This window comes from Artemia franciscana, chromosome 15 (assembly GCF_032884065.1).
Source record: "Artemia franciscana chromosome 15, ASM3288406v1, whole genome shotgun sequence".
Taxonomy (NCBI): Eukaryota; Metazoa; Arthropoda; class Branchiopoda; order Anostraca; family Artemiidae; genus Artemia; species Artemia franciscana.
This window is the reverse complement of record NC_088877.1, coordinates 18,557,119-18,572,787: the sequence shown is the minus strand read 5'-3', so window position 1 is coordinate 18,572,787 and position 15,669 is coordinate 18,557,119. Positions and strand designations below refer to the sequence as shown.

Sequence of the window (15,669 nt, the reverse complement as noted above, 5' to 3'; positions counted from 1 at the left end):
AATATAATAGTAATAAAGGTAACTATTTTTAGAAACTCCCTGCGTTTTCTTTTCCTTATTTAATTTACCAGTGAATGCTATGAAAATCTTTATCTTTTGTGAGATTTAAAAAAATTCATTTTTAAGATCTAGGAAGGGAGTGGTCAATTTTGTTGTTTTCTCGTGTTTTTTTTTTTTTTTGAAATACCAAAAAGAAGGTATTTCAAAATCTAGGAGGGGAGGGTTAAGAGATATGTGGAGGGTAATCCCCCCCTGTTGCTGACCCTGGCGTCACTTACAAAAAATAACGAATGAATTCTATGGAGTCATGCGTGTCTCCCCCGGGAAATTCTCCCTCGAATTTTCTTCCCGAATGTAAAAATTGAGCAGCCAAAGGAAAATTAAGACAAATACAAAGAACAAGAAGGGTGTATAATTATACATTTCCTATTATGAAAGAAGGTCGGTGGGCTGTTGTATAGGCAGGGGGATACCAAAGTGCATTTCAAAGCCCAAATTATCTAAATCTCCCTAAGCCTTCCAATAAATATTGGAAGGGTCCTGTGGTGGCGCAGTGGGTTTGACCTTAGCTTGGTAATACGGGACCCAGAGGTCGAATCATGCTGCAGTAATGCACTGCAGGGCCGACGCAGGGATCTGGGTAGTCAAGAAGCATCGTTAATCTGATAAAATACAATATTGGAAGGGGTATAGGGGGAGGTTTTGGAATTAATATCTTATTTTCCTTTATTAGGACAAAGCCTGAATAAGGGTGCTACAGAGTGATACCTAACTTATTACTGAAAAATGTTTCTGATATTTATTTTAAAGCTTGTTTAAACTTAACTAATTTGCTTCATATTCAATGAAATTATATGCAATGATGTGTAAGTGTGATTCAGGTATAATAAAGGAGGAATTGTGGATCATTTATTTTGGTAGGTGGAGAGAGCAGAAGACAGACACAAAAAGAAGCATTTTAATGCCAAAACATCATAAGTCTCAATGAGCCTTCAGAAAAATATAGAATGAGTTCTAGGGATGGGGGGGGGGGGGGGGTGGTTGTAGAATTTGAAATCAAATCCCTCTTGATCTCCTATAATATTTTTGGTATATCTTTTGATTTCCCGGATTATCCCTGGTGATGAGGGAGGGGGTCAAAAGTGCTTCTTCTATTGCGATAACCCTTTCCTATGTAGCATAAAATATTAAATTCACACATCGATCAGCGCAGGGACGGAAAAGGCGAGACGGGGCATTATTAGCCTTACCAGGGATTCCTTTTTTTAGGGGGATGGGGCAAATTCTACCAGGAGCTTTGTTTTCAGCGATTTTAAATGGTAAAATGTCTCTTTTTCTCTTTAGCATTATTTTTCTATGTGTTTAAACATGCGTTACAATGTAACCTTTTGGTTTGGTTTTGCTTATTAGCTTTAGGATTATTTTTTTTATGAAATACTGAAAAATATTTAGAGACAAATGCGATTCTATGTTTTGCTAATTATCTTAAAATTCAGTCAGGAGTCCAATAAAGAGAAAGATTAAGGAATAAGCAACCGTGATTATTTAGAACCGAAGGCTTCTACGCTAAAATGTAGGAAACATTATTAGGAAGTAATATAGAAGATCGTAATTGAATTAAATTCCTTGCAACGGTTGAATTCAACCAGGGAATCTTTACTCAACAGCCAAAGTCTCATCCACTGCGCCGCCACCAATTACTTATTAAATTGATTCATCTATGGGCTCTTCACGTACTCTTGAGAGAAAAAGTATAATGGCTAATGTACTCTACATTTGAGTTATGTAGCAATCCTTTACTAGGTTGCAGCGACTTGAGCAACCGTGATGTATTCAAATATGTAGTTTTTGGTAATAGCGGTTGCCATTGTATTTTTTGAAATCTAGTTTTTAACAAGTGACTGTAAAACGCAGTGGCGGTTCTGACCTCTCTTGCGCCCGGAGCAAAAGCTTGATTAGACCCCCCCCCCCCACTTTGTCGTCCACAAAATTTTTAGGCCAAATTTTAACAAAATTGTCATTTATCAGCTAAATTATTTTCAATTTTTTAATCAACTAGTAATTTGTTATTTATTTCTTATTAATAATTCATTGAATTATTTTCATTTATTAACTGCACTCTCTCCTTTATTATTAATAAAAAAAAATTTCAAGAATTAAAATGATTATAGCAGTTACATAATTTGTTTCAAATTTTGCGACCCTAATATTTCTGCACCCGAGTCCAGTGAACCCTCTGTCCTTCCCCTAAAACCGGCTTCGGTATGACGGTCCTCTGTTGGTGCAGTGAGTATGACCTTAGCTTGGTGATACGGGACCCAGAGATTGAGCCCGACTGTAGTAACATACTGCAGGGTCGACGCAGGGGCCTTATTAGTCAAGAAGCGTCATTAATCTGATTACTTTGCTTACAGTGTGGACGTCATAGGTGGTGCTAAATTGTTGGCCCGTATACCCTTGTTACCATGACATCGCATTTCAGGCTTTCTGGTTTGGTTTTGCTATTTAGCTTTATTTTGGATATTAATAGCTGTATGATTTTCTTATGAAATTCAAAAATGTGCTTGGAGAACACAGGCAATTCTATATTTTTTTTTTTATTATGTAAAAATTCCGTCAAAAGTACAATAAAGAGAAAGGTTACGAGGTAAGCAATCATGATAGTTTAAAACCGAAAGCTTCTATCCCAAAATATAGAAAAAAAAAATTAATGACGGTAAGAGACGTTTTGTACCACCAGTTGCGACGCAAAAAATATGCTTCTTGAGCAAAATATTTTAATAAACCAAAATATTGATTTTTGCCACGGGGAGTAGCTCATTGCTTTTGACACCAAAGACATCCGTACTTGCCCCTCCTGGACTTCAGTTTAGAGAAATATTCGGGTTTCAAGCCATCCCTGAGGATGGACGAGATAGCATAATAATAATTAAAGTTTATATAGATTTTGAAAAGTTATATTCCTTGAAAAGGTGCCGAGAGATGTATTCTTTGAAAATATGGAACCAAAATATATCTCCAAAAAGATACACTTTATTTTAGATTACTTTTTTTTGTTCCAGGTTTCACCAGCAGATGGGACAGTATTGCATTATGGCAAAGTGGAAAATGGATATTTAGAGCAAGTTAAAGGTGTAAAGTACTCTCTAAGTCAGTTTTTAGGGCCCCAATCATGGTCAAATAGTTCTGAAGACAGTTCCAAGTCGTTAGCGGATTATCAGAAATCTTTATTGAAAAATCCTAATAACGAACTTTACCATTGTGTTATTTATTTAGCTCCCGGTGACTACCATAGATTTCATTCGCCTACAAATTGGAGGGTGAAATTTAGAAGACATTTCCCAGGTATGTAAGTTATTTCACTCGAATTAGATCGAAAGGTTAGCTATTTTAACCCAGGAAGCAAGGGCTTGAACAGTATTTTTGTTCGAAGGGGGGGGGGGGGTGGAAGTTACAATAAAACAATTTAAAAACTCATAAATTTTTTAGATGATTTTTTTTACGTTTTTTACGAGTCGAACAAAAATTTTAAGGGTGGGGCTAAAACCCTTTACCCCTCCCTACCCTGGATATGGCCTTGTCTAGAGGAAATACAAAAAAAAAAAAATTAGAAAAACAATTTAAGAAGAAGAACCGTAAAACATCAATAATGGAGTTGTTCAGCTTAAACCAATTAGCTCCTAAAATAAACAATTACTATGCTGCTTGTTTTAATCAAACTATTCCAACTTTCCAGCGGAGAAAGTGTTTATATTTCTGGTTTTATTATTTATGTGTGTGTGTGTTTGTGTATATTCACTTATATGTCTGAGAAATGACAATACGATATTCAATTTTAAAATAAATTTGTTATATTGCCTCTGAAAAACAGTTTTTAGCATTCGTTGGCCAAAAATTTGTTTTCGTTTTTGTATGTTTATTCTTTTCTTGATTTTTTTGCATAAACGTACAAGATCAAGAGTCAATCAAGCGCATTGATATTAGAATCTGTGAAAAAGTTGACTTATTCAATTTGGCTTATGAGGGTCAATTGCGATGACTGAATTGTTTTTGTTGTCTTTCATTAGCTGCTCCTTTATCTGCTTTTAACGCCTCTTATCTGCCTGCAAATCAAAAAATTAATAAGGAATGCCAACCAAAGATAAGATTTAAAAAATCGTTTCAAGTCTTTTTAATATCACAGCGTTATCTTTTTCGTAGGTTCCAGTACAGAAAAAAGTAAGCTCTGTGTATGTGAAAGTAATTTACTGAGCCCAAAAAAATATTACTATTAGAAACTGAAGAATCTAGAAATTGAAGCTTCGAATTGATCATATTACGCAAAATGGAATAATATACTCACTGAGAAAAGACACAGATATTAGGACTAATAATAAACAACGGCCCTTTCCCCGAAATACATACAAACTGACCACCCTGTCAAAGAAAGTTCCTCTTATGGTGTTCAACTTCATTTGTTCTTCCTAACCGAAGCAATACAACTTTTTTTTTCATTACAATCAAAAGTTCTAGCAGATTTATACAAAATGCAAACAGATGCAAACAATGCTAAGTTTTGTGTTGTAAACTCAGAAAAAAAGAAAATTGAAAAGAAAAAAGAAGAATGTTGAAGTACGCTCTAATAAACGTTTTAACTCGCCTGGTTGTATTTATTTCGATCAAGATGCGGAAATCAATTCTATGTAACTTTTCTGTGTAACGTTTGACCTCTACTGAAAGGGAAAAACTAAAATTTCCGAACAGAATATTTTAGAAGAAATCCCCAAAAATTCTAAAATTTATAATTTAAAAATATAATAAATAACGCAATTAGGGTTTGAAAACTTTTAATTTTACTTCACCATTTTACAAATTTACAATTTTACACCATTTTACATTTTAAAAACATACTTTAGGGAGGCGAGTTCGGTTTGACAATATTCAGGCGAATAGTGTAATTGGTTATTCCATATTTCCTTGCGGTAATTGCGTATAACTATGCCTAAGAATTGTGTTAAATCACTGTTAAAGTTTTTTGACTGACAACAAAGCTGATTCAAAGCCTTAAAAGTCAGTTTTTAAATGCCAGGTTACCATTTTTACAAGTTCCCGTCAAAATCTTTGGTCTAAGTAGGGCAAATTCTACTTCATTCAGTCAGAACACTTTTAATAATTTTGGTCATGATTCACTTTTAACCGTTGAATATCCGAATCGGATCTGGATATTGAATATCGAATTTAAAATTTGGACTATGCGAGGACTAGTCTTATGAATTAACTAACAACAGACTAAGCCCAACTATCGGCGTTAATGTCGAAGAAGAAAAAAAATATAGCTTATAGAACATTTATATTTAAGCGTAAATATATTTTCAAAAGCTTGTCAGACAGCGCACATGCCTTATGGCATACTTGAGCGCTGCAAATATTACAAAAACCGAGACAAAATCCGCTTTAAACTAACTCGTCTGACACACACACACGCACACCCTCAAAAAAAAGCTACCCTCCTATACTCTGAATATTCAGATAACTTTTAACAACGTTACAACGATTACTTTTTACAATAATCACAGATTTCAGCTGGAACCGACTTCCGGTTTTTTGGCTCTCGATCTTTGACGAACTTTCTTAGAAAAACCTAATCTATGAGTCAACGGGTAATTATGATAACGAGGATTAGTTGGGAAAGTCTCAGAAAATTTAAAGGCTAATTATCATACAAATAATCATGACAAAAATTTGAAATAAACATCATATTAAGTCGGAATAAAAAAAACAACCTGCAGGTCCCACTAAAATGTCTAATTTGATATCTCTAATCAATTTTAAAGAGTATCCTAATTGATATATTTGAAATATTTGAAGAGGTTTAAAAACAGATGAAGAGATAGAGCCCAGATAGAAATAGAGAAATAAAGAAAACACGGATAAATGAAGGAATAACAGATGATTTTAAAAATATATTTCAAGAAGGTCACAAAGGCGTGATAGCATACCAATATTTCGAGAAACTTTCGGGGATAGAGTTTTTACATGCTTATGAAAAGATAAATTTTCTTCCAGAATAAAACCAAGGCATTTAAACTGACCAATACGTGGTAATTCAACATCATTTTAAAATGGAGCCAACCTATCTGAAACTATTGAACTAGCCCGCGGAAAGAATATGCATTGGCATTTCTTTTCATTGAGAGCTAATAGACTATTATAATACCAATGAAATGCAGTTATTAAATTACCTTCAAGATTGTGGGAAAGCGCAGATAGATCTCGGTGGGAATAAAAAATTACTACATCAGCAAACATTACGATTTAGCAAAGAGCCAACATATCAGATAAATCAATAAAAAGAAGGAATAAAATTTGTCCCAAAGACTAACCCTTGAGGTCCTCCGCAATTAATAGGGAGTCAGTGTTGCAGAAAAAAGAAGAAAATTACAGATTAGCATCATCTGGATCGATCAAAAGTAACTTGAATTACCAGTTGGGTTTTTGGGGCTTACACATAAAGCTCTTTAATTTCGTAAACCGCGCTTTAATTATTCCCTGGTCTTGGCTTTGATTTTGCACATGTTATGTATGTGATTGCATTTTCCCTTTTCATTTACTCAACATTAATTTTCATTTGAGAAGTCTAATATCATTAGTGATAGTTAATCATTGGTTATTATTTCTGTTCTAAAACACTGGGTAACACAATTTTCGACTCGAAGAAGGAAGCAGGACTTCGGCCTGTTTTTACTTGTTACAAACATGTAAGGAGCTGAGATCATTGTTATTCGCCATTTTCAGGTGAACGTGATAACAAAAAAATTCAGTGTGAAAAATGGGTTCTTGGGCATGCTCTATATAAAGCAAGAGTAAGAGAGATATAAGTAAGAGTTCAATAAAACTGTTCATTGACTTCCTTTGCGCCCAATTTTGAATTAAAGCTATTAAGGTGATACTCAGTAAAAAAAATCGGCATTTTATCACTCTTTTCCTTTTCTAGGAGATTTACTCAGTGTTAGTCCAATAGTAGCCAAATGGTTAGCTGGATTGTTTTGCTTAAACGAGAGAGCGGCTTATATAGGCGAATGGGAACATGGATTCTTTTCAATGGCCCCGGTGGGAGCTACCAATGTTGGCTCTATTAAGGTTAATTTTGATTCGGTAAGATTCAAGTTTTTGGTAACCACTATCTGCTTTTTCTATTGTTATGTAGCAAGGTTCATGATGCCATCAATAACAATTGTGTTTCTTGTAACTATAATTTTATAAATAAATGAGCCACCCAAATTGATTGAGTAAAATTTTTTACTTTTCTCGAGAATTGTATATATAATAATAATAAAATAATAATAATGTATAATAATTGTATGCGCTCGAAAGTATATAATTCCTGAAAATTGATACTCTAAAATAAATCATTTTGTTCCTTGAACACTAAATATCTTTTTGAAAGCTAGGTTTGATAAGTCCGTACTAAAATGTGCTTGGCGAAATACTTTATGCTCGAACACTTTAGCCAACAGCAAAAATTAATGGATCAGTCTTCCATTAAAGGACTGGTTTATTAAAACCAAAACTAGAAATAAATGTTTGTTCAAATTTTTCTCATTACTTATTTTATGGATGTAGTGGATTTAACTTCTGGACAGCTGAAATATTTTTGAAAAAACTTTGGGGTTTAATACCTATAAATTTGTTTTCCCCATTTAAAAAAAAAGAAAGAAACAAGAGAAAGAAACATAGAAGTTCAGTTCGGAATAAATGTTTTGCACTTTACAACCCTTTGAACCTTAGTTCCTGTGTTGTTTAGAGCTTTAAAATTGAAATAAAAAGAATGTATTCCCTTCTCTAAAAACATCTTTCTAAAAATGTAAAGAATATGTCGTATTATTCCAATAAAAGCTGAATTTCAAGTTTCACAAGATTAAATCGTTAATAGATTATGGAACTTGGATAACTAATATATAAGAATATAATGTTAAACACAGGAACGCTTACGAGTTTGAATTTAGTGTATTATAGCTTGGTGTAGATTGAAACAAAATTATAATCTTACTTCGGTTGTATAATAAGATTCTTTTCTGAAAAGAAATCAGGAATTGTTTCTTTAATAGCACTACTGCTAATAAAAACTTCTCGCTGAGTTTGGTAATGGTGAACACGTCTCCTCTATTCTAGCCCATTCAAAGCTTCTCCTTGGGGATACCTCCCAAGTTCTCCTCAAAATTTGACACATTTTGTTTTGTCCATGTGTAATCTGAATCGTTCAGCCTCTTCCTTCACCTCCTTGCTTGATATTTCCTAGATATATTCTATAGAATATATAGCTATATTATATATTGCTTCCATGCCATATTCAACTATGTTCATTGTGTTACCTCAGATGGGCTAGCCTTCGACCTTGCTCAGGTCCTTTTGCTATCCTATATTCTACACATTCCATCCCACCTCTATCCTTAGTAATAACGTACTAAGTAATCGGTCATTTCATCATCTGAATGATGATGAATCTTAAGTAACGAATCATTTTATCATCTGCTTCTTTTATACGGAAAGAGTAAGAACTTATTAAGATTTTCTAGTAATAATTTAGTCAGATCAGCAGTTTAGCAATGGCAGGCTTGCAGCTGTATATATTTTATTTTAGTAATCCATATGGTCTTTGAAATTCGTAGGTTTTGAACTTAATCTCTTTTTCTTCACTGGTGTCTAATATAGGTAGTACAATCGACTTGTTCGTAAATTAGAGAGAGTTGTATTTAAAGTATTTTAATCATATCAACGAGTAATTTCAAATGCATCAAAGCTTATCTAAAACATGAAGTATGTCTGTGACATATGAATGTGTTTAATGCGACGAAAAAGTAAATAGAAGAGTAAAAAAAATAAAGAAAAACACATATTACAAAACATATTTACTTTCAAGACAGTGGAACTGTGGTAGTTTATTATTGCTGATATTCGAAAGCTTTCTGCTTAGCACAGTAACTTCACAGGTAACATCATTCAGCCCAGATTTTGTCATTATCTTCCTATACTGGTACCATAGAGGAAGAAAAAGAAGTAATTATCAATACAGAAAATACTGAATACGCAGATAAGAAATACCCAAATAGTTTCAATAATGCTTTACAATTATATTACCTCTAATTCAAACAATTATTGAGTAAACAACTTGAATTTTAAACATGGAAAATAAAACTTTTGAAGTATCAAGAGCGCAAAGGTGAATAGTTTGGTTGTTTCGAGAAGCATCCAAAAGAAGAGAAGTAAGGATCTGATGAGGGTGGCTGCAAACAACCCCAGGCAGAGAGCCAAGCGGATTCACTCCGAAATCAATTTCTGAAATAAGATACGGAAGAACAGTATATGGATTAATTGGGATATACGTTGAATTCAACTTCAACGTCCTGAGTCGGGTATCTGTACCATGATGGCATGTCAAAAGGCTTTGACGTCTAGTTGAACCTAAGAATTATATACTCACTGACCTGTACTATTCTTCTAACAACCAGTGTCTGAAGCGAAAAGATTGTTGCTCAGTAGCAACGGAAGAAGTTCTATATTTAGGATTTTTTCGGATATCAAAAACAACCCTGCCCCCTGCATAAAATTCCTCCGAAACGGATTTAGCTACAGAAGTAGAGTGAACGCTCGTATAATTTTTTCAGAGTAATATAATGGGATATATCTATTATAAAAAGCAACAAACAAATAAACATAGTTTTCCAAAGATTTAAGCCAGTTATTTGCTAATTTTGGGTGGAGGTGGGTATTCCCTTTTTGAAGGTGTAATAAAAAAAGGAAAAGTAAGTTTCTCTTAAAATTGTTAAGAACAGGTGAATAAAAATAAACTTTGGTTGTACATAGAAGATCAGGATTTTGTACCTACAAAATTATGAGCATAGCACCATTGTAGAAAAGTTCAAACAACAACAACGTTTATTGCAATCATATATTGCTTTGGATTCATTGTCAGCAAAAAAAGAATTACAATTAGCATGTAAGAAATTTATAGCAGTGTGTTGGAATTGATTCTCATAATATTGGCTGGAAGCACTAGGCTTTTTTGCTAACACTGCAGCAAGAGGAAGATAGTAATTTTTTCCTGCATTAATTGATAAGAAGTTACTTCTGTATATTTTAATGGAAAAAAGAAGAAAATGTTTCGTGTGTTTTCTTTTGCATTGAGGCAGTCTTATGGACATCCTTTCTGAGCTATCTACATTTCTATTATTTTTTTTATGGTTACTTGGTGTGACCCATGGGGGTAGGAGGGGTCAGAGGAAAACGCGTAAGAGATGAATTTCAGAGTACAGTTATTCCCAGAGCAAGGAGGGGGCTCATTAAGAATGAAATCGATGATGGGGGGCGGGCTTTCAAATTACACGGTTTAGTTTAAATCTAGAAAACCTAACAGTTTATTTCTTTTTATAGGAATTGCAAACAAATGCTTACAAAAGAGACTTGAATAAGTACTATGATCTCGGCTTCAATGATGGCGTGAAGTTAACAAAAGGAGAATCCATTGGCGAGTTCAACCTAGGATCAACTATTGTCCTCATTTTTGAGGCTCCAAAATGTTTTGATTTTAAGATACAACCTGGACTTCGGATTAAAGTGGGAGAAGGACTAAATTATTGTTTAGATGGCTCTGAGGTTCGAAGTGCTAAGTGATAATGGGTGCCTTGAGTGTAGGATGAAGAGGCAACGAAGTTAGGTGAGATGGGTCTAAAAAAGCAGCTGAATTTAGAACAATTTTTGGTCAAGTTGAGTTTAACTAGACTTCTTGAATTTCCAACAGTAATTTACTTTTCCTGAATCCTTTTTATGCATGAGATCAAATATGGCCGTCATGTATTGCTTAAACTTGCAATTCATAAAACTCCTCAGTCTGCAAGTCTTCGTTGACTTTTTATATACAATAATCCCACGATTTCTAATTAGGATTCTTATGAAATTGGTAATAAACTTATAAATGAAGGGGAGAAACACTAGTACTTGCTCAGTTTACAATAAATTAATTCGCAATTGCGCATTATGAAATGTAAAAAGTCTTATGTGGTATATTTGAAGGAAGTTTTTTGTAACCAGTTTTACTATTAGAGATTCTTTCGATATTCTGGATGGAATTTCTTATGCTTTTATTTTGAAGTTTACCTATATTTATGTTATACACCAGTTCTTTTTTTCTTTCTTAACTTATACAGTGAACTATGGGCCAACTAACTAGTCAATTTCTTAAAATAATGTCGTGCAATTTTAAACATTCATTTTTATTTGTGAACTTTATTGATGTCACTATTGTAAAGACATTCATAATACTCTCGAATAGGGTCAAAGATGAGTTTCCTTCAAATGGCTGAAGGACTGAACCTGTTTTTTGAAATTATAAATCATAATTTTATCCTTTCTCAAGTTTAAAAAACGCTCGAAATATGTATAGCTTATATTTAAATTCAATTCACTTTTAAACTGATTTAAAGTTCTTTTGAAACTTCTGAGATACTTGCAAAGAAGAAGGATAAATAAATCTTTTTGGAACCACCTATTGTTTTATTTGTTGATATGCATGCAAATAATTACGTTTAATTTATAATATGTAAGTATTAGGATTACCTCTATGCGTCTTCTAGAAAAAAAAGGAATGTTTATCATATTTCTATAATCTATATGTGGGTATAGGATACAAATATCCTTCTTCAAGAAGTTATTTTCGGAGACAGCATGAATAGGTTAACAGCTGTGCAGAATAGTTAAACTGAACTCAGACCAAAACCATTTTTGCTAGCGGCAATCCTGCTTGATTATTTACTTGGAGGAAGGCTAGGGGGAATGTGAAGTGCTTAAGTGAATCACGTGTTATGAAATAACAATTAAATTATTAATTTATGAATTTTGTTATTGACATTTTTAAAACAATTCTCTTATCTTGTAAAGACTAAATACTTGTTGACTGTAGGAGCGCGATTTGAATACCATGTTGTGTTTCGCATAGAAATAAATCTCAAATCCACTGTATTAAGTACCTAAAACAACGTTTAGGCTAGTACAAGTTCTAGATTTTTGTTCTCAGAGAGGGCCCTGAAATTTGCACATAAATTTGGCTGTAGGACGCTAATATTTTGCGTCCTTTATACTTTAGGTGCAGATACTTGTAAAAGAGTTAAACATAGAACTAAGACTTTGTCTCCTGAGAAAACTAGGGAATGTGAGTTTGCTATATTCCGTGGATACTGTCTAAGAAATATTCAAGAACTATACATAAAATGTAATTTAACAAACAGATCATTATATAGAAGATGGCTAACTGTTTCTCACCTACAATTAACGTGATATTGATTCCTTCAACAAAATCAGAAACCTTGATGCAGGTCACACATCAAATTTAACTTACCAATTGATTTGACCGAACGGTCCCCAAAACTGGGACTGAGGGGGGACATCATCCCTCCACATGTGGGACTTCTTGGAAAGATTTTTATATCGAGATAATCAACAACCGAAATTCTGCTCCTTAGTTGATCAACATTTAAGGAAGAAAAAGGTTAACAACTAAAATCAGATCTGTAGAGAACAATTTAGTGCTTCGGTGGGGGGAGCAGTTTCGATAGGTGCTAAAGAGAGTCGAAGCTGTTGTTAGAATCCTAATATATGAATTGTATCAGCTGCAATAAATATGAAGCAGTTTAAAAAAAAATGCTTTTTATTTTTCAAAAAGAAAAAAAACTACCTTTTCCTCTGTCTCTTCTTACTCCTTCTGCCCAGCCCTCACTTCTGTAATAATGATTTGTTTTCCAATTCCTATTATTGTATGTGTTACCTATAATGCTTGATTTCAATTGTCATTTTGGAAAGGTAGATAGCCTGTAAAAACAATTAAGGCACCTCTGATTGAGTTTTATTAACGCATTATTGTAAGTGCAGCATTAACTGTTGCGTAAGCCTAAATTTACTACCAGGGAAATTTGTGTGCAACAGATTCGATAAACTATATTTCATCCGTAAAATTAAATCATTTTAATAAAGATTCAATTCATTAAAATGGCAAAATAAGAGATTAAAAATAAATAAGATATATCAGTTGAACTATAATTCTTCATAACCTTTTCTACTCCATTGGCAGGTACAAGCTTCTCTCTGGGCATCTTTGTATGGTTTGCATCCTAAAGCGATGGTAGCTGTGTATAGTAGCTTCGCAGTTGCTTTGCATCCTAAAAAAAGTGAGAAATGATGAAGCCATGAGGACACCTTCCGTAAAACTTAATTGTTTTTGTATAGTGTTGTTTTACTAAAACATAAAACCATGAAGTGACCTGATTCCCCATTTGAGGGTTTACGTTTTCCCAATGTGTGGATTCCACAAACTATGCTCAGTGGATACATCTTCACATGACATACACAAATTAAAAGGGATCCACAGAAAAGATGAAATAGCAAAAACTGACACCTCCTACAATTACAGAGAAGGAAGCCTGATCCCTCAAAAAGAAAAAATTCACAATAATGCATATTAAATACCCAAACTATTACACCCCCCCCCCATGTTCTTCCGATTTCTATCTAAAGTTAATTCTCGTGCGTTACATAGTTTCTATGCCAAGATACAAGATTCAACTACAAGTATTTTCCTTTCATCTCCAAAATTCGTCTGGTTCGATTACCACCGTTTTCATTTTTTCGACTGCTGTCCAGTAGATGAAGCTTGATCGTCCCCTATGCAAGCGCACTGCCGGATTTCTATAGCAATAATGGTACAAACTAAAATTGTTTAAGACCAAGTTCCACGAGCCTCCCCTGTGCTCTCAGTGCTAAGTCGAACACGTAATTTTAAAAAGGTGAAATGCAAAATCATTGTTCAAATATCTGTAGCTAAAAGGCCTTATACCTGTCTTTTCAGTAGAAAGGCACACATTTTCTACATTCTCTTAATTTACATCAGGCAATAAGAAATCCGAATTCACATTCCATATAGAAGAATCCAAATAGCACATAAAGAAGTACTGCGCCTATTTCATGCTTTCAACTGTCCTACTGGCTATCCCAAGGTGAATCCTCTGATGCCCCCTCCCTTTGAGGAGAAATTCCCTAGTGATTACCCAGAGCTTGGACTAATTTCCTGCAACCAATGTGAAATACAGAAGTATCTAAACAATTGAATGCTATATAATATAAGCGACGAAATTGTACGCGATAAAGTGAAATTCCTCCCACAAAAGATCAATTGCCAAGAATTTTAATAAGCATCAAATCACAAGACTAACCAGCAGAAACATTCGACTATCTTAGAATGCAGGGGCGTAGCTACAGTATTTTTATTGGGTGGGGGGAGACGGGGTGCTAATGGAGTAGGTGCTATTCAAACGGTAGTGAAGAAAAGTAGATACTTTAACAACCACGCTACTTGGTGAATTTAAAACAATGCGCAATACATGATAAAAAAAATGCTCACACATTAAACAATCATACTTGTAAGTGCTGGTGCTTGGCTTTTACTAAAATTGTCAGCAATGAGCTGCTGCAGACGACAGTAGTATAGCATACATAAGCTATCGGGTGGGCAAAGGTAAATGTTGTATGTACTTGGCTTTTTTCAGAAAGATTCACCACCAATGCAGCAGTGGATATCCCCCTCTATTCCCCAAACTCCATGCCCAGCTTAGGATGCTCAATATCATAATTGAACCAAACTGTATTCTTATACCCCCGGGTATAGTGCTATTCATTTGCTCGTAATTTTGAATGGATTTTGACTTCGTAAGATTTTTTTGCTGTACTAAACTTTCAATATAAGTAATTTCGAAATATTATTTATGATTTTTTATTAAATTGATTTGTTTGTGGTTTTGCCGATTTATATTAATAAATGGCATTGATATCAGTGGGCCGCATAAAGCCAAAACAAAAATCATAGGGAGCGCAGGAGCGCTGTGTAAGTAAAGATACAAGATAAGTCAATGTATAACCACAGATGATGTAACAGTATATTGTGACATATTCTTAATGTTTAAATGGCAACCATGTTTTAAATTTGAAAGTATTTGAAAAATAAAGTTAGAGTTATTAACTAATCCTTTGGGCATTGTTTGACAAAAAAATATCCAGAAAACTGAAGAATTCTTGTCATTGCGGCAGAAACCTTAATTTAGTTAAACATTTTCAGGGATGCCAATTGGATGGGGAAAATTTACTCCTAGAATTTGAAAATTATCTTTCCCTTTGTATCTTTGTTTTAAAAAACGAATTCTAAAAAAATTACACAAAAGTTTTTCTTGTGTAAATCAGGGTATGGGGGGCATGCATATCCGGAGAGGGGTTACATTGAATATCGTTTTTAAGTATAGAATTCCCTTCACAAGCAAAGCTCGGTCTCCTAGTGCTGCATGATGAAAACTGAGAACAATAGAAAAAGAGAATGAGTTAGTACTACTTATACGTGCACAAAGTTTCTAAATTGTGCGAATAATATACATACTTTGCTTAAATTCATTTTATTCTATTCTCAGTAGACATTTCGTACAGCGTGTTGATGCAGAGATAAATGTCCCACAAGTAGCCCAGGCGTTGTGTGAAATGCGAGTAATTTCAGTCATAATTCTTGGCAGATTTATGTCTTTTTTTCGAGCTGGTTAAAAGAAATATTTAGAAATGCGAGAACAGCAAGAAGTCAACATGGTATTATACATAGAGGCAGTT

The 15,669-nt window shown here is 33.9% G+C and overlaps 2 protein-coding genes across 4 annotated transcripts in view; one reads left to right on the top strand and one right to left on the bottom strand.

Moving 5' to 3' along the window:
- LOC136036132 (phosphatidylserine decarboxylase proenzyme, mitochondrial-like) overlaps window positions 1-11,994 on the top strand; it is a 63,755-nt gene extending 51,761 nt beyond the window's left edge. For both annotated transcript variants that reach the window (XM_065718157.1, XM_065718158.1), the window contains 3 exons: window positions 3,063-3,345; window positions 6,974-7,134; window positions 10,411-11,994. In XM_065718157.1, coding sequence (XP_065574229.1) covers window positions 3,063-3,345; window positions 6,974-7,134; window positions 10,411-10,650 — 684 coding nt within the window. In that variant the 3' untranslated portion in view covers window positions 10,651-11,994. The remainder of the gene's footprint in view (window positions 1-3,062; window positions 3,346-6,973; window positions 7,135-10,410) is intronic.
- Window positions 11,995-12,940: 946 nt separating this feature from the next.
- LOC136036134 (group XIIA secretory phospholipase A2-like) overlaps window positions 12,941-15,669 on the bottom strand; it is a 29,644-nt gene continuing 26,915 nt past the window's right edge. The window contains exon 4 of one of the 2 annotated variants that reach the window (XM_065718159.1): window positions 12,941-13,187. In XM_065718159.1, coding sequence (XP_065574231.1) covers window positions 13,063-13,187 — 125 coding nt within the window. In that variant the 3' untranslated portion in view covers window positions 12,941-13,062. The remainder of the gene's footprint in view (window positions 13,188-15,669) is intronic. The other variant, XR_010619643.1, reaches the window with a different exon arrangement.